We start from the raw sequence: 22,946 nt of genomic DNA, 5'->3' as shown, positions 1-22,946 counted from the left end.
TCCAAATGATTTCAATTACTTAGTTAATAACTGGTATTCAAAACATTATATAATTAGGATTCACGATTTAAAAATTAATAAATTATAATATGAATAATTATAATAAATTATAATATTAAATTAAATTATTTAAAAAAAAAGAGTGCTACTGAGAGGTCAAACACACCGCTACTTAAGAAAATGCCAGGATGCATTGTGCATGGAAAATAGAAAAAAGAAACAACGTGAGTTGAATAAAACACACCGTATGATTAATAAAAAACAATGTTAGTTGAAAAAACTGTGTTCCCTTAAGTTGCATTTAACAGTACATTTAACCTCTCAAGACCATTGTAATATATAGACCACAGTAACTTCATGAATCTTAAGCACAATCATACAAAGAAAAAAAAAAGAGACAATACACTATTCAGAGTTTGTATCAGCCAGAGGTTTTTGTATGACTGTGTGCAACAGTGTATCGGGCCACAGTGATATCTGGCAATACAAAAACCTGTCCTGAGCTAAAATTATGCAGAAAGGCACTGACCCTCATAAAATAAGAGACTGGTTTATTCCACCACATTTCTAGACCCAGAAGAAAGATTGCAGACCACATTACATCGTAATAAAAAATGTTTATAAAAAATATGCAATTTTTAAATTGTGATGTGAAATCAAAGGAAAACATACCTCTGCTCCTCTTGTTACACTTTGTACAAAGTGTAACAACAGGAGCAGCTCTTCGAGACTGCAATCTTATTATTATTATTATTATTATTATGCAAACATTATTCGGTTAGTCCTCATTCTCACTCAAAGGTCTTTAGATTTAGAACAGTTTATCATCTGCAATAAAAATGTTAACAAACCCTAGAGTTTTTAAATCTCAGGTGAAATAATGGCTGAAAATGAACAAATCTGTGGACATTGATGTAAACCTAACATGCATGGCCATGTATTTTGTCTTTCTGTCTCTCTCTCTGTGTCTCTCTCTGTGTCTGTCTCTGTCTCTCTCTGTGTCTCTCTCTCTGTCTCTCTCTCTCTCTGTGGGTGAACTTATTATTGTACTTTATTTTATTTTTTAACTCCAACTGCAGAACAACAACAGCATAATTTTATCATGTAACATTGTATTTTGTGCTGTCCTTGATTAAATAAACTTAACTACACCATGGCAGCAGTGATCAGGGAGATGCTTAGCTACAAATGGATATTTTGTTATACAAGTTGTCTTTTCTCAAATGTAGCATACAGATGGAAATTGAAACTGATACTCTTACTCTAACATCAATATTCTAACATTTTAGGACTGCACAAACAGACTTCTTTTCAGAATTTACGATAGCAAAAAGTATTTATATGATTTTTTTTCCTAAGTATTTTTTATTCATCTTTAAGCGTGAAAAGATGAATAAAAATACCTAAGAAAAAAATCCTGTTTGAGGTTGTCATAATTCATGCATGTCAGGGTTAAATAACAATAATTACAATGAAGCATGTCATACATCTATAGCAACATTAACGACCAGTGGGTGGCAGGGTATGGAGTGACACATCAGTGTCCAATGTAGTGGTTTTGTGCACGTATACCATCAACACTGACACAAATACAAGAAAACAGCCTTTGAATAGCTATTCTATGGCAAAAACATCCTTCTACTGGGAACAAAGTGGTCAGTAAATAAAGAAACACTGGCAGTTAAAAACATCTGCTTCCTGTATCTGCTTCCTCTTGACAAAGTCTTTCTGAAAAGTCTTGCATGAAGTCTTTTTCATGACAGATTTAGTAGTCAGCAAAATGAGTGGCCATGTTTTGAATTCTGCATACAAAAACATAATAACATCATGTTTTTGTTATAAGGACTAGCAAGGGCACAAATATTCATTGTAGAAAAGATATAGAGTTAAGATATTTTGAATAATAAGATTTTAAAAAAGACTACCCATAGACCAGCATATACATATCAAATACAGTATAAGAACAAGAAGCACACAAATAATAATTACTGCAGTAAATTGAAAAGCACTAACTTCTGCTGCAACCAATCTGTCAGAGTTTGAGCTTTTAGGACAGGTGTAATTGCAGTAGTGTCACTATTTTTTAGATGGGTTTTGCTTTAATTACAGTTTAATTAACTCGTTTTATTCATTCAGTTTAGTTTGATTTGACAGATAATACAAATGGAAGGAAATATCTGTATTACCAAAATCACTGACGTTTTATTGTTTTGTTTTCTTTTGTTTTTCTTTTCAATATTATTTCCTTGGATGATTTCTTGAGAGCCTGACTGTAAACCAAGTTTCCAAGTGGGAACAATAAAATGACCAAACCACAAATTATTATTATTTTTGTATTTTTCTTTGAAAGTTTTAAATACGAAAGAATATCTACTTTACTGCTTATTGGTTTAAATATAAGCAGAAAATATGCCACAGTGGCAACTACATGTTGCATATTCTTGTATTACTGTCTGTCACTGTGTATATAACTGGGCTGGCCACAGTGATTCACACAGTAACAAAAACATCCTTATGAGAGTAAAGGTACGTTTGCCGTAAAAGCGATGTATATGTAGTACATATACAAGGGGACCTTGATTAATATATAGTCAGCTCTTTAGCATCCTTATCCTTACCAGAATTTCTTACAATCGAGAAGAAAGATGTTATATAACAATCAACATCACATGATTGACTTTTTTGGCCACTAAATGTTGGGAATTCACACACACACACACACACACACACACACACACACACACACACACACACACACACACACACACCCATTAGGGCTCACAGTAATTATAGATATTAGTGCTGCAGTTGTACTGTACGAAATTTTTTGTTGCGTTTTAATGTGCATGATAAGGGCCACAACTACAGATCCCTACCAAAGAAGACCAGTTAAGCTCTGCGGGTGTGGGTCATAATCAGCCAGGGTTTTGTGAAACCTAGACCCACCTGCTTTCACACCTTGGCTCACGTGATTAGGTAGAGGATCATCAGGGGGTCCTTTTGCCCCTCTTTGGGAGGATACTCCCACGGGGTTTAAATCTGGGACTCTCCACCATTATAACCTAGAACTGAAGAAGCTTCTCGCATGAGAGGTGAAACATCTTCAAGCAACTTAAAGAAGTCCAGACGCTTTTCTTTCCAAGACTCTTAGACTACGATGACCTGGATGACTGAGAACCTTCACAGACAATACCCAACATAGGCTTTACTTTCTAAGAAAGTTAAAGCAAGCTCACCTCCCTTGTCAACTGCTGACCAACTTCAACAGTCAACAATTGAAAGTCTTTACATTTACTGTTGCATGTTGTGGTTCGCCAGCTGCAGAAACCTAAAAGGATCCGCAATGGGTGGTGAATGCAGCAGAGCGTATCATTAGTGCAACTCTAACCCCTCTCAGTGATATTCACACTAAATACCCAATAAAGTTCAGAACCAATAGATTAATACACAATTCATTTAAAGTGGCAATACCCCTCCCTAAGATAATTTAATTGAATCTGGAAACACATTTTTAACATGCCATTCTATCCTCCTGTGACACTCTGCATTTTTGTGTTTATTTGGTAAATACTACCAAACTGGGTTTACCTTTATCTATTTATTTTATATTTATGCTATAGTCTTCTTTTGTCTTTTGCTTTCAACCTATAGCTGCTTAATGGTTCTTCATTGTTTTGTGAACAATGACATAAAAACTATGTCATATGTCATGCCATAGTAGCCACTTCTTATATGCATAACTGTGATACATTTCATAATTTTGAACATTGCCATTGTGGTGGATTTTTGTATGACATGTATACCTATATAACTATATACACTATATATCTATCTGCACTGAACATATATACTGTAACTCATGTAGAGTCTTAGGCATGAAATGTTTAGCCCTCACACAGACACAATATAAACGTTTTTCATGCAGCACATTCAAACATATGTCTCTTAGAAAATAGTTATATGGTAACAGAGATACTGAAAACAACATACTGAAATCAATACATGGATTATGTGATCATGTGCACACACACTAGTTTTAACCTAAAGATATTTGTTTAGCATGATAGTCTAGCGTTGCATTATGGTGCTGTATTGTGACCACAATAATAAAAGACAGGCAAAAACATAAACTCAACTAAGAAAGACAGGTGATGCTGGTACTGAAAATGAGCACCTGCAAAATTAACTGAGTGAGCATTTCATATATGAACTTGAAGAGGGATATTTTCTGCAGTTCTCCTTTCTCTGTTTCCTACTATATGGTATACTTGTGGCTAATAGTAATTACTTTACTTACTTCAGGTAAACAAATGAATGGTACTGTGAGGAAAAAAAAACACACACAAAAAATGTAATCACTTGTTCTAGGGATTTGACTCGTTGTGGAGTTTACACTGGGTTCTCCATTGTTTGGGGTCATTGTAAGAGCTGTGGTGAGGGGCTGGGGGTAGTGGGGTGTTGTTCGGTTTAAAAGGGTGTGTTTTGCTGGTGGGGTGTTGTGGTACACAAGGGATAAGAGATCAAGGATATTTGTTCATTTGTAACGTCTTAAGCTGACTTAGTGTTTTTGCAGGAAACCCACATGCACACCAAAGATCAGGTCAGACTTAAATGTCCTTGGGTTTCTGAGGTGTTCCACTCAAACTTTAACTCTAAAGCCACCGGGTAGCTATTTTAATTGGTAGATCAATCTAGTTTTCAGCTTCAAACGTTATATCCGATAAGAATGGCAGACACCTAATTGTTATCAGTACATTGCTTCATGTTCCCATTCTATCATCGCAGCTAAAATTGATGATTCTATTTACTGCTATAAATCAGAACATGAAGGAGCCAATCTCATGCTCACTACTGTTGGAATCACTGAAAGCAGACATACAGGGTCTAATTATTTTCTCTTCTGCCCACGTAAACAAATCCCATGAAGCAAAACTCCAAGAACCCAGTATTAATATTATTAAACTGAACAAACAAATTGCTATTTTTCCCTCTCCTAGTTGACTTAAACACAAGGTGATTTACAGACTAAATTTGATCTTATTCCCACTAGGGATGCAGAGCGACTTCTTTCATGATCATCCTCACATATAATTCCTCAGATAAAAGATTCATCGGGAACATTGCATAGATATTCCAGTGTATTAATGCAGTTTTTTACTCATTTTATTCGTCTTTATATCAATCTGAATCTCCATCTGACTCCATTGAAATAAGTTAATTTCTAGACACCCTCAATTTCCCTGTGATAAACTCAGATGCTGCTAAAGAACTTGAGAAGCATATAAAGTAATAGATCTCCCGGTCTGGACGGATTCCCTGTTGAAGTCTTTAAAAAAACGTCAGGATAATCTGTCCCCATTACTGCTTGCGGTATGTAAGGAATCATTGCAACATGATTCTCCCCCCCCCTACTCTAACACAAGCCTCAATAAGTATCTTTAAAAAAGATAAGGACTCAAATCTTTGCATCTTAGAGACCTCTCTTCTTAATAATGTGAATGCTTAGACCATTGCTAAAGCTTTGGCACGTTGTCTGGAAAATATTGTACAAGCTGTTGTTTCACAGGAGCAAACTAGATTTGCTCCTGTGAGGTAACTATTTTTTTCATCTCTGTACTCTTAAACATCATCTACTCTAAAGTAGTAGTAGTGATCTCAGTCGACGCTGAGAAAGTAAATTTGGGCTGGGAAATGTATTAATTTCATGGATACATCTCCTTTATACATCTCCTCTGTCACAGTGATATTAACAAAAGGCGAGCCGTTCAATAAGGCTGATGAAAAAGGTGCAAACAAAAGAAAAGTCAAACTGATGCAAAGCTAAACATTAATCTAAACTGGGAGAACTAAAAAAAACAAAAAACATGAAGAACCCTGACATGAACTTGAACAAACCTGGACATGCAACTTGGAAACATGGTAAAAACAACAGATGACCTGATAACGAATGAAAAAAACAACACACAGACTAAGGCTGTGTCCAAATTCAGGGGAAGGATGCTTCAAATGCCATATTTGGAGGTAATGACGTCACAGCAACGCAACGAAGGCTGTCCAAATTTGAATAGTACTCCAGATGTGGTGACAAATGCATCCTTATTTTCCCCGAATTTCAAGGATGGGTCTGGTGTATCCTTCGTGTCCTACCATATCTCAGGATTCATTGTGGGCCATACAGGAGATTTTTTTTCTGATAACGATGGTGGTCGAAGCGGGAGAGGAAAACACTTTCAAATTTAAGTATATGAAAATCTGGTGGTACAAAAGTTACATTTTCATAGTGGTTGTAGTGTTAAGCTTTGGGCATCTGCATAGACTTGTTTTTTTTTTTTCATAATCATAAAATAGCTTGTATGGTGGATCCTGTGGTTTCTCCATGTATTGCTGCTTACATACAGCTAATTAACCTTTTAGTGATATGTTTTGGGACCAAAGACCAAACGGCTCAATTTATTAAAATGAGGAGAAAATGATCACCACCTTCACTGGGGTGTAGAATTGGCCACTGTGGGATGGAGGTACAAGAATAAATCAATTTACACATCATATTCATAAGAATACGAATTTGTTAAGCCTCATGCTGTACAGAACCTGTAATGTCCAGATGGAATTCCTCTCGTGTTCTGCTGTGAAAACTTTTGGATTTAGGAGAGGAGCACAGGAGAGGATGGACAGACTGAAAATACTGGGTCAGAGACCCAGGACTGTGAGATCAAGTTCAAGTTCAAATTTTATTTGCCACATGCAGTGGCTGGTTGTCCTGCAGTGGAATGAACCCGCCCCCCGACCTTACACACACAACACAGCATTACAGAAAAACCACTGAAATGGACACTACAATGGGAAAAGTACAAGAGGAAAAAAAGAGACCTCTACTCATGCTGGGCTACAGGAGGACAGCATGAGAACAGGAAACAAAAAAACTCCTCTGCACAGAAAAGCACATAAATGTCCACAATACAACATTATAGAGCACGTGACCAGCAACAGGGTTGGGTAGGGGATAAGGAGTAATCCCAGGCAACACAGCAGCCATCCTGCCACTGCGCCGACTCTCCAGTGCGGGCCCAGACCCGCCTCGTGTTCCCAGGAGGCAACAAGCATCGAAGGCATTGGAAGGGGAGGGGGGATGTGTGAATGCTTATCAGTGTAAGTGTATGTGTGTGCGTGTCCATAGTTCAGCTGAGACAGTGTCCTTCACCCTATCAGGCTAAGTAAACAGTCTGCTAGCCAACCCAGGTGTCCTTGCATGGGATGGGAAGAATAGTCATCACAGTCGTTATCAGGGAGTTTTTGTTCGGCTCCAGCCTTGGGCCTGTGCAGCTGGCACCGTGGTGTCCGCATGTTGATGTTGTTGATTTTTCTTTTATGCGAGCAGCTCAGGAGAATTTCAAGCTGTTCTTTAACTCTGACACTGGTCTCTCAATCTCCCGTTGGAGAGCCGCGAGCCTCCCCATGATGGTATCAAACTTCTGTTCCGTGGTGTTGTCATTCTTTTGATTCTGAGACCCCACAACTGCAGTAAACCGTTCTGCGATGTGATCCAACTTTCGCTCAAGGGTCTCATTTTGAGCAGGTCTCTCTCTGATGTATCCAAACATACGCTCAATGGTGTTGTTTTGAGTCTTCACGGCAGCTGTAAGCGTCTCCAAGGTGTTAACCATGCTGCGTTCGTTGTGAGAGGTCGCGCCTCGTCCCATCGCTTCGATTCCAGTGGGCAGCCTTGGGGGGGTTTGAACAGCCGGTTCCGCTCTCTTATTTCTCTGATAAGCCAGGGCCAAGCCAGCTTCAATCAGCAAGAACCCTGTTATCATGGTTCTGAATAGGTAGATATCTTCAGCGTCCTCGATCGACAGTCCCGCCAGGCACATGACCCTCCAGTTCTGCCACCCATCCATCGTGTATCCGGCAGGGGAAGTCCCTCGAGGGCACTCAGGCTCTCCCGAGCCCAGACTTCTCGTTAAGAAAAGGGTGTCAATAGCATTCAGAGACCAGTTGATCAAATCCATAATTCTCTTTTAGGTTTTAGAGAACGACAGTGAGAGACTGTTTGAGGGAAAGTAAAACACACGAGACAAGACAAGGACACAAGAGGCTAAGCAGGGAAGATAAGGGGAAGGAGGAGAGGAGAAAAAGTGCGACCGCCTTCGCCAAGAGAAGATCTTTACCAGTGGTATTAAATCCATCTTTTTTAGACTTTCCTGAGGCTCCAGACAAGGATGTCCATCATCCCCTCTATTGTTCGCACTTGCTATAGAACCTCTGTCAATTTTTCTGAGGTTCTCCTTTATTTTTAGCTGAATTTAAGTTATCACTTTATGCTGATGACTTATTGCTCTATGTCTCAAATCCTGTTCTCTTCATATCATCAATTGTATCTGCTTTTCAGAGATTTGGTTCATTCTCTGGCTATAGAGGGATCTAGGGATCAATGCAACCAGAACATTGAATGCTCTTTTCGCTGTTAATTTCTTGCCTTTAATGTCTAAAATTAAACAAGACCTCCAAAGATTGGGAAGCGTACATCTCTTGCTTATCAGAATAATCAGTGCAGTTAAAATGAACATTTTACCCAAATTCCTATTCCATTTTTCTTGCCAAATAATTTTTTCAAAACAACTGATCAAACTATTTTGGACTTCTTATGGTGAAAAAAGGCACCTGGGATCTTCAAAATCCACACTTCAGAAATACAGTCCTGCATCTGATAATTGCAACCAATGCCATGCTCCCTCCTGCAAATTAACAGATATGTTTTGCTGTAGCTCACTACTCACTCGCTTTTGGCAGAATTATGTTGCTACCATGTGAAGGATATTTTCAATGATCTCAACCAGGTGCGCATAAATAGCTGGCATCATGACACTGATTATATCTCACACCTTTTTGTACTCACTATACAACTTCTGATCAGATTGTCAGGGCTCTGTGTGCGGGCAGGTAGAGATGTGGATCCAAATGCAGGACTCTGAGACGGAAATGTAACTGAAGACCACAGCTTTATTGCTGGCACCAAACAAAAACAGAAATCAAACCATGAAACCGCAAACTGGACCACACAGGCAGGATCTGAGGGTACGACACGACGCTGAGCACAGGAGAACACAGGGCTAATATACACAGGGTGGTAATCAGGGAATGGGCAACAGGAGGGAGACACAGCTGGGAGAAATTGGATTAACGAGACAGGGGAGCAGTAGAACTGAACACACTCACATGAGACATAGACCTTCACAATAAAACAGGAAATAAGAAACCACTAAACAAAGACGCAGACAGGATATAAAACATGCAACTCAAACAATACATGCAACAACAAATCCTTAAACACAGATAAACAGAAACATGAAACTAATAATCATCATCATCATCATCACCACCACAAGCCCTACAAGAGAATAAGAAAACAATCCATAATGCAAAAACACACCAAAATAACTGAAACACAGATTCGTCATAAAACCCAACAAAGCACCAGAGAAACATAAAGAACAATCCATCATTCAAAAATAAACCAAGACATAAAAAACTCCAAATGCTGGGTCAATCCGACCCAGGACCGTGACACAGATCCTCGAGTATTAATATGTATACCTGACACATGCATTCATACAAAACAAGTCAACCATCTTGCCAGTGGGATTAAGGCCAGGATACCTAAACTAAGGAAATCCTCGAAAGTTGGTTCATCTGGACGTAACAGTTTCCAAGTGACTCCTTCAGGCGACTGAGGAAGTCACGAATGGATGAGTGATGAAACATTTCCCCCATTAAAAACCCTAGGTCCAGTTGAACAGAATCAACTTTTAGGAAATAATCAGATAGCGTCAAACACCATACAAATCAAGCGAAGACCAAGTAGTTGTTTCTGTTATACTTTTGACATGAGGTCTGCCTGAAGGACTCTGGTATTTGGTGTATTGTAATGTATTGATGCATGGAAAAGTCCTCAAGGTAAAAAAAAACAAACAAAAAAAACAAAACAAAACTGGCAGGCCTGTATGGGTCTAAGTATAGTCTTGCATTCATTCTCTGATGACTTGTTTAGACCACTGAAACACAAAAAGACCCAAGTGGATGCAGAAAGACAGACTAACACTGATGTTAGGGGTTATGAAATTAATTAAGCAAGCTGACTGAATATTCACAACTATGCACTAAACATTGTGACTGTGTGATATATCTATAAAGTACTAAGAGTGTTTGGTACCATAAGTAATTTCAGCCTTTAAAATTATTGGTTCCATAGTCCAAAGGGTGTTTACCTATTTTAGGACATTAATACATTAAATAGATTAGATATTAGATTAGATCTATTTGAAAACGAATAATTAACTTCTGTTGGTGGTTTGCTATACATACTGCAGTTAACAAGAGGAAGTTCGCATATACCTAATTTTGTAGAAGCCAAACCACAGGAAATAGATGTCTCAAAGGAAATTGCTTATAAAAGGCACAGAGGGAACTGCTTTTTCATACTTCCTTGGTTTAAATTAAAAAAGTATTTGTATTACAAGCAGACTGTAACAGATCACTGTGACAGCTATGGCTATGCTAGCTACTTTGACTACTGGGGGAAAGGAACACAAGTCACAGTAACTTCTGGTAAGTAACAATCTAATCTGTTTTGAGTGAGCACAATTCTGTATTTGTCATTTAATGAAAGATTGGTTACACTGTGTGCTTAATTGACATTGGCGGTAAAGTAAAACATCTGTGAAAATAACAGATTTATCCAGTTTATTAGGTTAGTGTAATCACGTGAAAAAACATTTTTGCACTGAAGTACAATTAAAATCTGTCACTGTGACTACTTTGACTACTGGGGAAAAGGAACCACTGTGACTGTCACAACAGGTAAAACATATCTGTATTTTTTTTTCTACAATTTTTTTTTAAAATACTTTTTAATTCATTAAATTTAGACTTCGGTGGTACTAACAGAGCTTTAGAGGAACTTGGTTTTTGTGTGTTGGATATATTGAGATATTACACTGTGATGTTGCTTTTGATTACTGGGGAAAAGGAACAATGGTCACTGTCACAACAAGTAAGACAAGCTTCATATTCTCCTTATTAAAAAGGTTAAACTTTCACAGTTTAATTTAAATGTTCAGTGTGGTTGTTTTTGTATGTTGCATATTTTTGAGATTTTATACTAGACACTGTTTTGGACTACTGGGGATAAGCCACAACCAGGTAAAGGGATCTGATTTCTTTTTCTTTAATGTTGACATTTAAGTTCAAAAACACTGTGGAAACCATGCACTGTTTTAATTTCTGGTTTATTGCAAGGCTACAGTCTGTAGCCATGATTTTAACTCTGGTGATTAAAAACTTTGTGACCTTTAATTTAATTGGAACATAACTCAAATTCAAATTCAAATTTTATTTGTCACATACACAGTCATACACAGTACGATATGCAGTGAAATGCTTAGACAACTGCTCGTGACCTAAAGAAACAGAAAAAATGGCTATGAATAAGATAGGAAATAAATATGAAAATTAAATATGAAAATTAAAACTATGTAATTAAAACTATGTAAACAATTATTGAGTTTAGAGTGGTTCTAATTATTTCAAATATCAGAAAAATGTTACAAATTAACAGGATATCTGAGAAGTTAGTTTTTGTGAGAGGTGCAAACGACTGTTTTTGTATGAAGTGGTGAATAACTTGTTAGACTGTGACTACGCTTTTGACTACTGGGGAAAAGGCACAATGGTCACCGTCATGTCAGGTATGAATTGATGTATTTTTCATTAAAGACAGAATTTTTTTTTATCAGCTACGACAATACATCAATTGGGATAAATTCAGCAAAGAAAGTCATTATTGGAACACATTGTAGCCAAAAGAGCAAAGAATTTGTAAAAAACCAAAAAAAAAAAAAAACAACAACATAATTTATTTATATTAGTTATAACTATATCAAGAAGTAAGTGTTTTAAACTTATTTTATTTTTCTCTGAGACAAAATTGGAATGTCATAGTAATTAATTTGTGTAAGAAGTAAGACAAGACTCGGTTAACTGTCACAAATGAGCTTTTGACTCATAAGAAAATGGCATCAAGATAAAAATGTCATCAGGTAAGACTTGTCCTATTTAAAATCTGCATAGGATATGTTTCGGATAGAGAAATTCATTTTACAAGTTATAATATAACTTCACATTATGTGAAGTTTTACTTCAAAATACAGTTATGTTAATGTACATTTATTGTGAAAAATATTCTCAAACGTGATGATGTCAAAATGGGTATAATTTGGTGATTTAATAAGATTTCAATCTAGTGGGATTAAAATTAATGTTGAATTAGACTTTTTCCATATCATGAATAGATTAGCCTTTTGATATCATGAAAGAACTAGATTCTATACTGTGCTACGGTGTTTTTGACTATTGGGGAAAGGGGACAACAGTCACTGTTTCATCAGGTAAGATTGCCATCTCATTTCAGAGATCACTGCTTAAATTGGATCAAATTTATTGTGTTTTTGTAAGAAATTGCCATCAACATTGTGAAAGGACATTTAACAACTTTACACTATGCTTTTCTAATGATTTCTGTTCATGTTCTACATTTAAAATAATGTTCTAATTTATGTGTTGAATAACAGAAAAGTTAAACTTATAATTCTATTGGGGGAGCCCGATGAACCAATTGCCTCTAAAAAAAATGTTGCACGGAAGGATTCAGGCACTTGAAATGTTTTTGTATTTTACATTTAGAAAAGGCAATGTCTTTACGCTGGCCTTTATTAAACGAAATGGTCCTCTCATGTGTTTTCTCTTTAATCATTTCTAAGAGAAAATGTCTGATATATTATTGTATTTCTGTTCCGGTATCTTAATTAGTGTTGTCTCCCCTTTCTTAGCCAATTCAAGTCCACCCACTGTGTTTCCTCTGGTACCATGTGGTTCTGAAAGTGGAGATATGGTCACTCTTGGCTGCCTTGCCACTGGCTTTAACCCTCCTGCAGTGACTTTCTCATGGATCAACAACAGCGATCCCTTGACAGACTTTATCCAGTACCCTGCAGTACAAAAAGGCAATGTTTATACTGGAGTCAGTCAAGTCCGAGTGAGGAAACAGGACTGGGGTACACAACAGAATTTCCAATGTGTTGTGAATCATGCTGCTGGGACTGTACAGGCTAATATCACAAAGCCACGTAAGCCTCATGCTAAGTCACATTTGTGTTAGTTATTTTCTGAGCATTATTTACAATTACCACATGACAGCATTGATAATATATTCCAAAGTTAAACAATTTCAATGAATTTAAACTTTTACAAAAATTAGAATTGAACTGATGTGTAATGCATTATCAAATGCAGTAACCTTTTTCAAGTTGATCTTTTTTTGTTAGTTGTTTTCAGACCAGTAATTACAATTACTCTTAAATTATTACTGTCTACACCTAGTGATTGCTACCTCTGATAAGAACTCAAGTTAGCTCTCTTTAGTTCTCTATTTTATTGGTTTTGATGTTTTTGTTAGTGGAAGCAGTAATAAGGCCATTTTGAACTGCTAACATTGACAAAATAAATCTGAACATACCGAGGAATTATTGTTTCAACCTTTAAATAAATATTATATATAAATATGCTGTTTGTGCCAAATAACCAACATAAAAGCAAATATTTTGCCTTATTAAATAGCACGACTTATTCCTACATTTTTCTAAATTTATAAATAGAATCCTCAGTCATTTTATTTTGTTACTACTTTAATCTAACTAAATCAATATAGTAGGAACACAGAATCACAGTTTCCTTCAACTTCTGTATCCTGCTTTTGCATACATACATGTGTGCATGTCTTTGTTTTGCAGAGGCGTCTAAGCCAAATCCACCTGTGAACAATACTGACCGAGACAACATAGGAGGTGAGTAACTCATAGTTGTTGTTGTTGTTTTTGAAAAAAACAAAACACTTTAATTCTTTAATAAAACAAGGTAAACCCATAAAACCAGGTGAGCCTTATGTATATATATGCATATATGATTGATTTTATTAGTTTATTTTAGTTGTCCTGTATTGACATTAAAGTGTTAGTGGTATAACATATTATGAAAGTAGTAGTTTCATTTAAATAATTTTGATGTTTCACCAACTGCAGATCCGACAAACAGTATGTTAAATTCACACACATACACACACACACACCTTTCTCTCTGTCTACATATATACATTTGAACTCAGTGTCTTCACTTTAAACTTGAACATAAATCTCTCTGTTTAACTGACTATCTCTTTCTGATGGGACAGAGCCAACAGTAGTGGTCTACATCCCCCCCCCACAGCTGCACACTGACCCGGATAAAGAAATCACTCTTGTGTGTCTGGTCACCAGTACTGTGGATGAGACATATAAAATCGAATGGTCAGAAATGTCTGAACAGACCCAAGGACCTTATGTTACAGCCACCGACATCCCTGCACAGAAGAGCAAAAATGACCAGAAATGGCAAAGTATGAGTCTTTACACCACCAGTAAGGCAAACTGGGACAAAAAAGATCCAACCAAAACGTTCACCTGCCGTGTCGGAGTCGGACCTAAACATATTTCACAAACAGTGTCCAGTGTCCATGGTAATTCCATAGAATGTGACTGTAACTACTAAGCTTTAAATGTGATATTTTGTGCTTGTGTCATTCTTTGTTTGTGAGAGTTTTCTATATGAAAACCTGTGCACTTGTGATGTCAGTCACTGAGACAAAATGTTTGTTTTGTTTTCATCATGCTGTTGTTCAGCCTGTGTGAGTCACAGTGTCCAGTTGCTTTTATGTGTGCTGTCTGTTTGAAATAAACGTTGCATGGAAACTCTTTGGTATATGTGTAGATGAATAGCTTGAAACAACATCATAAAGCAGACATACACATAAAACTGTTCCTTTTTTCACTTTTCCATTAACACTAGTAACAAAGAGGAAAATCACATTACCCTAATAAACAAATAAAAACAGATGCACATAGATCTCCTCTAACCAAGTGTAATGTATCTTCCACTTCTTAGATGATTTTTGTGATCTGAGTTGGGACGATATCACCGCTGAAGACGATTTTGGCAGCCTGTGGTCCACAGCTTCCTCCTTCATATTCCTTTTCATATTCTCTCTCTTCTATAGCATTATTATCAGCCTTCTGAAGGTAAACATGCAATTTACATTTTCTGCATTTCAGTTTTATTGAAGTCTGCGAGTTGTAATGTAGGATAAACCCAATCACAAGAAAATGCAGTAAATGGGAACTCTAAAGAGCACTTAAATATCTTTTTTTTTTTTTAATCAGGAATTTTTATGTTCTGTTTGCACTTGAAAAGCACACCTTTTCTAATGTAAATTATACAATTATTTAGCTTCTTAAAGAATTTAAAAAAAAAGACATTAGTTTATTTGAGAAAATTATAGCCTTTAATTTCCATAATATAATCTTCCAAAACTATCTCCTGGAATAAATAACATTGATGTAAATTGAAATTGCGTAAATGGGTAAAATAAAAATTGAAATTGCTCTTATTAAGAGACTTTTTTAAACTTTCTGATGTTTTCTTTTTGCAGATAAAGAGATCATAACAAATGGGATGGAATGGGTGCGCTTCATTTCTACGCTATTTTTAAAATATGTTTTTCATTTTCTTTTTATGCACATAATCATTTATTTGTTATATTAAATGCCTGTCATATATAAATAGTCAATTAACACATCTGTAAAATGTGTAAAATAGATCAATAAAATGAAACTGCATATTATACTGCATTCTGATATTGATATGACTATTTTTCTGCTATGGATTCTGTTGTTACTTTAATTCTCAGTAAACAACCAAATGAACTGCTCAAGGAAATTAAAAAAAAAAAAAAAAAACGAAAAGAAGAAACACTACAATGGTCATTTCAATTCTGTAAATACTTCATTACATTACAGTTAGATTAATAAGATTCAGAAAGAAATATTTGGCACCTAAAATGTTAAACAGAATATGAATGTGAGGATGTAATAAATATCGAAAGCATTTTTGATGTTGCTCTATTATTTCTCAAAGTTTCTAAGAATAGCACAACAACATCTGAAGTCAATGTACCGTAAACCTCTGTTATCAGTTAGAGCTTTGAGGTTTTGAGTTTCCTGGTGCACCCCTGGGGCCAAACCTGCACAATTACAACTGTGCACCAACCATTACAACCGTGAATAAATTTCCCTGAAAAACAACATACTCATCTGGCAGCTTACTGTATATTTACATATGCATAGCATATTTGATTCACACTTACAAATTTCTGTTATCAGTTAAGGCATGATAGTTTTCAGTTTCTAAAAACAGTCTTTATAGAGTTGCTTCTCTGCATCTTTAGGGTGACATCTGCATTGTGGGATCAAGGCAGAGAAACGTAATTATTGATGAATAATCAGAAAGCTGTAGACACCTTAGACACCAAGTGAAGACAAAGTAGTTGTTTCTAATATACTTTTCACATAAGGTCTACTCAAGGGACAACTCGTATTCAATTTCTAATGACATATTTACGCCACTCAAACACAAATGGATCCAAGTGAATGGAGTCATGGAGTAAGAGCTGAGAACCATAAGGTGGAAGAAGCATGTATTTACATGTGTTACTAAAAATAATTTCAACCTAAATTTCTTGCTCATATAGTCTAGAGGGTGTTTAAGTAACTGTAACCCTAACCCTTTTTAAGATACCAAGGCAAAGGCAAAAAGATGTCATTAGTGTTGATAATAGATACTCCAGTAATAAAATGTAATTTCACCATGAGTAGGAACAATTTGTAAATTTTTTAATTTGAAAAAGCACTATATAACTTCTGCTGGTTATTTTCTATAAAAGTTGGAATTAACAGGAGGCTCTAAAAAAGAGGACGCTGGCAAGATGCATAATTTTACAAAAGCCAAACAACAGGAAACTAATCTCCCTACGGAAACTGCTAACAAATGGCACAGAGGGAACTGCTTTTTCAGAGAAACATGTACATTTCCTTTATTTAAGTTAATAAGTGTTTATATTAGTGTAGATTGTAACAGATCACTGTGACAGCTATGGCTATGCTAGCTACTTTGACTACAGGGGGAAAGGAACACAAGTCACAATAACCTTTGGTTAATAACAATCCGATCTATTTTGAGTGAGAACAAGTCTGCATTTGACAGGTTGATATGAAATTAAATCTTTGTTATACTTTATGCTTAATTTGACATGCAAGGAAAAATAAAACATCTGTGTAAATGACAGGTTTATTTATTATTTATCAGTTTAGTGTAATCATATATAAGGTGACAAAATATTTTTGCACACATTTTTTTTCTTTCTATGAAAGATTTTGTTGGATTTATTGAGATATTACACTGTAATTCTGCTTTTGATTACTGGGGAAAAGGAACAATGGTCACCGTCACAACAGGTAAGACAAGCTTTCTGTCTTTATATTGTTCATATTAAAAATGTTTAACTTTCACAGTTTAATTTGACACATTTAGAACTTCAGCGTGGTTGTTGCATATTTTTGAGATTTTATACTAGACACTGTTTTGGACTACTGGGGATAAGCCACAACCAGGTAAAGGGATCTAATTTCTTTTTCTTTAATGTTAACATTTAAGTTCAAAAACACTGTGGAAACCATGCAGTGCTTTAATTTCTAGCGTATCACAAGTCTACAATCTGTAGCCATAATTTTAACTCTGGTGATTAAAAACTTTGTGACCTTTAATTTAATTGAAACATAACTATGTAAACAATTATTAAGTTTAGAGTGGTTCTAATCATTTCCAAAGTCAGAAAAACTTTACAAATTAACAGGATATCCGAGAAGTTAGTTTTTGTGAGAGGTACAAAAGACTCAACTGTGATGACTGGGCTTTCGACTACTGGGGGAAAGGTACAATGGTTACAGTCACAACAGGTAAGGCAGTTGAAATATGTCCTTAATCTTAAGATTTTGAGTTAAAAACTTTGATATTTTCCGAAGACACAGTGTGTTAGTGTACAGTGTATTCCCACTGTATTTGTAAAATACTGCAAGTCGAGTGTGAGGTAATTTGAAGACTCAGTTTAAACACTTGGTGGTGAAAAACAGGTTTAATTCAGTCTTTTGAATCTCAATTTGCACAAACAACATGAAGAAAACCAAGTATGCCAAGATGGAAAGTCTGTTTTTATATGAAGTGGTGAATAACTTGTTAGACTGTGACTACGCTTTTGACTACTGGGGAAAAGGCACAATGGTCATTGTCATGTCAGGAATGAATTGATGTATTTTTCATTAAAGACAGAATTTTTATTTTTTCCACTAGTACAATGTTGATTCATCTATTGGGATAAATTCAGCAAAGAAAGTCATTATCGGAACACGTTGTAGCCAAAAGAGCAAAGAACTTGTAAAAAACTGGACTTAATTTATTAATGTTAGTTATAGCTATATAAAGAAGTAAGTGTTTTGAACTTATTTTAATTATCTCTGAGACCGAAATCAGAATGTAGTGATTAATTTTTGTAAGAAATAAGACAAGACTCGGTTAACTGACACAAATGAGGTTTAGGCTACTAAGAAAATGGCATCAAGATAAAAATGTCATCAGGTAAGACTTGTCCTATTTAAAATCTGCATAGAATATGTTTTGGATAGAGAAATTCATTTTACAAGTTATAATATAACTTCACATTATGTGAAGTTTTACTTCAAAATACAGTTATGTTAATGTACATTTATTGTGAAAAATATTCTCAAATGTGATGATGTCAAAATGGGTATAATTTGGTGATTTAATAAGATTTCAATCTAGTGGGATTAAAATTAACGTTGACTTAGACTTTTACCATATCATGAATAGATTAGCCTTTTGATATCATGAAAGAACTAGATTCTATACTGTGCTACGGTGTTTTTGACTATTGGGGAAAGGGGACAACAGTCACTGTTTCATCAGGTAAGAATACAATCTCATTTCAGAGATCACTGCTTAAGTTGGATCAAATTTATTGTGTTTTTGTAAGAATTTGCCATCAACACTGTGAAAGGACATTTAACAACTTTACGCAATGCTTTACTAATAACTTCTGTTCATATTCTACATTTAAAATAATGTTCTAATTTATGTGTTGAATAACAGAAAAGTAAACGTATAATTCTATTGGGGGAGGCTCATGAACCAACTGCCTCCAAAGCAATGTTGCACGGAAGGACTCGGGCACTTGAAATGTTTCTCTATTGAACATTTAGAGAAGGTAATGTCTTCACGCTGGCCTTTATTAAACAAAATGATCCGCTCAAGTGTTTTCTCTTTAATCATTTTTAAGGGGAAAATGTCTGTTATGTTATTGTATTTCTATTCTGGTGTCTTAATTACTGTTGTCTCCCCTTTCTTAGCCACTTCAAGCCCACCCACTGTGTTTCCTCTGATACCATGTGGTTCTGAAAGTGGAGATGTGGTCACTCTTTGGCTACCTTGCCACTGGCTTTAACCCTCCTTTCTCATGGAACAAAGGCAGCACTGCCTTGAAAGACTTCATCCAGTACCCTGCAGTTCAAAAAGGCAATGTTTATACTGGAGTCAGTCAAATCTGCGTGAGGAGACAGGACTGGGATACACAACAGAATTTTCAATGTGGTGTCAATCACACTGCTGGAAATGGACAGGCTAATATCACAAAACCACGTAAGCCTCATGCTTAGTCACATTTAATCAATTTATCTTATTCTGTTTGACTTACAACAAGTTTACAGGAAAAAATATATATATTCCAAAGGTCTGATGCTTAATGCATTATCAAATGCAATAGCTTTCTTCAATAAAAGTTGTTGTTTTTTTAGTTGTTTTTGAACAGTAATTACAATTACTCTTAAATTATTACTGAGCTACACCTAGTGATTACTACCTCTGATAAGAATACAAGTTAGTTCTCTTTAGTTCTCTATTTATTTGGTTCATGGTTTTGATGTTTTTGGAAGATTTGTACTGGAAGCAAACTTATTGTAAGTTCACCCCAAGCTGCTTATATTGACAAAGAATCTGAGCATACGAAGGAAAAAATATCTCAACTTTAAAAAACCCCAAACCATATTCAGATATGCTGCTTATGTCAAATAAATGACATAAAAGCAAATATTTCTCCTTATTAAATAGCATGACATATTCTTAAATATTTCTCATTTCTGCGGTTAGCTTAATTGGTGATTCTAAATTGCCCAAAGGTGTGAATGTGACTGCACATGGTGGTCTTTCTCTATGTGTTAGCCATGCAAAAAACGAATGACCTATCCAGGGTGTACCCTCACTCTCACCCTAAGGCAGTTAGGATCGGCTCCTGGTTCTTCCATGGAAGATAATGAATGGATGGATTTCTACATTTATGAATAGTTTGTAAATTGAAAAACAAAACCCATACTCATGCATACATACATTTGTGTGCATCTTTGTGTTTCTGTGGCGTTTAAGCAGACACATTCGCAAACACAGCAGTTTTATTCAGTAAATGTTGGATTTTGTGCGGCAGTAACAATTACTAGTAAAGTATTACCGCTCTAAAACATGTGATTGTTCCTTCTGAGAAGGATAAGAGTTAGTTCTTGATAGTTCTCTATTTTTGGTTGTTGTTGCTTTTGGAAGGTAGAAGCTGACTTCACTGAAAGTACACCTTGCATTTATATGTTAAAAAATAGCCTAAAAATACCAAGGAATAAGTGTTTCTACTTGAATAAAAGCACATTTAATTCCTTCTTGAATACATACATTTGTGTATATCTTTACTTTTCAGTGGTATTTGAGCAGAATCCAACTCTTAAAGTTATTTCCTCTCCTGATGAGGATGGTACCTATACTGCCTCCTGCTTTACCAAAGAGTTTGCACCAAAGAACCATGACATCAAATGGCTGAAAATTGGAGCCGACGTCACCAGCAAAAACGATCTGATCACTACAGTTTCTGAATCAAGACAGGCAGATGGAAAGAATATGTAGAACGCAGCAGGTTTTCTCACAGTAAATTCCAATGACTTGCATGAAGATTCTGTATTTATGTGTAATTTTACCGGAGGCCAAAGTGGATCTTTGAATAAAACTGACAACATACACACTAGATGTTTCCACAACTGCAGATCCAAAAAACAGTATGTTACAATTACACACACACACACACACACACACACACACACACACACACACACACACACACACATCAATCTATCCATCCACATATATACATAACTTAATGTCTTCTTTTTAAACTTGTACATAAATCTCGCTGTTTAACTGAGTATCTCATTCTGATGGGACAGAGCCAACAGTGACAGTCCACATCCTCCCACAGCTGCACACTGACCAGTTTCAGTCTGAAGATAAAATCCCTCCCTCTGGTGTGTCTGTTCACCAGTACTGTGAATAAGATGTATAAAATCGAATGGTCAGAAAGTTATGGACAAAATTCTAGACGTTGTGTTACAGCCACCGACGTCCCTGCACAGCAGAGCAAAAATGACCAGAAATGGCGAAGTATGAGTCTTTACACCACCAGTAAGGAAAACCGGTACAAAAAAGATCCAACCAAAGAGTTCACCTGCCGTGTCGGAGTCGGACCTAAACATATTTTAAAAACAGTGTCCAGTGTCCATGGTAATTCCATAGAATGTGACTGTAACTACTAAGCTTTAAATGTGATATTTTGTGCTTGTGTCATTCTTTGTCTGTGAGAGTTTTCTATATGAAAACCTGTGCACTTGTAATGTCAGTCACTGAGACAAAATGTTTGTTTTGTTTTCATCATGTTGTTGTTCAGCCTGTGTGAGTCACAGTGTCCAATTGCTTGATATATGTGCTGTCTGTTTGAAATAAACATTGCATGGAAACTCTTTGGTATATGTGTAGATGGAAAACTTGAAGCGTCACAAAAAAAAAAAAAGAAAAATTGTTCCATTTTTCACTTTTCTATTAACACCATTAAAGAAGAGAAAAATCGTATTACCCCAATGAATAAATAGAAAACAGATGCACATAGCACTCCTCTAACAAAGTGTACTGTACCTTCCACTTTTTAGAATATCTTTGTGATCTGAGTTGGGACGATGTCACCGCTGAAGAGGATTTTAGCAGCCTGTGGTCCACAGCTTCCTCCTTCATATTCTTCATATTGTCTCTCTTCTATAGCATAATCATCAGCCTTCTGAAGGTAAACATGCAATTTACATTATCTGCATTTCAGTTTTATTGAAGAATGAAGTCTGTGAGTTGTAATGTAGGATAAACTCAATCACAAGAACATGCAGTACACTCAAAAGAGCACTCATAGATCAATTTAAAAAAATTAGGAACAAGGAATTGTAATGTTCTGTTTGCACTTTTTAAAAGCACACCCTTATCATGAAAATTATATCATTTGATTTTTAAAGGAGGAAAAAAAATGAGTGTAATTTAGAAACGTTTAGGCTTTAATTTATTCCAAAACTGTCTCCTGGAATAAGTAACATTAAGATGTAAACTTAGAGTACATTAGGGTTTACTAGTAATAGTAATTAAATGACTGTTCTTAACAGATTTGTTTTAACCTTCTGATGTTTTTTTGTTTTTGGGGTTTTTTTGCAGATAAAGAGATGATAACAAATGGGATGGAATGGGTGCGCTTCATTTCTAATCTGCTTTTAAAATTGATTTTTCATTTTATTTTTATGCACATAATCATTCATTTTTTATATTAAATGGATGTCATATACAAATACCCACTTAGGAGATGTGCAAAATGTGAAAAAATAAGTAAATAAAATGAAACTACATATTATACTGCATCTTATGGTCATTTCAATTCTGTAAATGCTTCATTAAATTAAAGTTAGGTTAATAAGATTCAGTAAATAACATTTGGCACTTTAAATATTAAACAGAATATGAATGTGAGCATGTCGCTCTATGATTTCTCAAGGTTT

General features: G+C 35.6%; 2 protein-coding genes and 1 gene segment (V, D, J or C); 2 read left to right on the top strand and 1 right to left on the bottom strand.

Annotated features, from left to right (window-relative positions):
* LOC146520260 (uncharacterized) overlaps window positions 1-22,946 on the top strand; it is a 160,044-nt gene that overhangs the window by 103,379 nt on the left and 33,719 nt on the right. Inside the window, exon 3 of one of the 9 annotated variants that reach the window (XM_085157705.1) lies at window positions 10,559-10,605. The exons of 6 other annotated variants lie outside the window; for them this stretch is intronic. In XM_085157705.1, coding sequence (XP_085013831.1) covers window positions 10,559-10,605 — 47 coding nt within the window. Of the gene's footprint in view, window positions 1-10,558; window positions 10,606-10,789; window positions 10,858-17,804; window positions 17,937-22,946 lie in introns of those variants that run through there. 2 more of the 9 variants (XM_085157715.1, XM_085157713.1) reach the window with 2 other exon arrangements.
* Window positions 6,870-9,779, bottom strand: LOC146520262 (uncharacterized). Its single transcript, XM_085157733.1, has one exon. It carries the CDS (start codon window positions 8,007-8,009, stop codon window positions 7,380-7,382), a length of 630 nt encoding a protein of 209 aa, XP_085013859.1. The 5' UTR covers window positions 8,010-9,779; the 3' UTR covers window positions 6,870-7,379.
* The window catches only part of LOC146520261 (Ig mu chain C region membrane-bound form-like), a 35,856-nt gene continuing 23,926 nt past the window's right edge, over window positions 11,017-22,946 (top strand). The window contains 2 exon segments of the C gene segment in view: window positions 11,017-11,050; window positions 12,885-13,181. Of these exon segments, the coding sequence occupies window positions 11,032-11,050; window positions 12,885-13,181 (316 nt within the window).

The sequence above is a fragment of the Neolamprologus multifasciatus genome, chromosome 4 (genome assembly GCF_963576455.1).
Source record: "Neolamprologus multifasciatus chromosome 4, fNeoMul1.2, whole genome shotgun sequence".
Taxonomy (NCBI): domain Eukaryota; kingdom Metazoa; phylum Chordata; class Actinopteri; order Cichliformes; family Cichlidae; genus Neolamprologus; species Neolamprologus multifasciatus.
The sequence above is the reverse complement of the archived record's forward strand: the minus strand, read 5'-3'. Positions and strand labels throughout refer to the sequence as shown.

Bases quoted from the DNA above. Each gene is read 5' to 3' on its own strand.
- LOC146520262 (XM_085157733.1), bottom strand. From the start codon at position 8,009: ATGGATTTGATCAACTGGTCTCTGAATGCTATTGACACCCTTTTCTTA.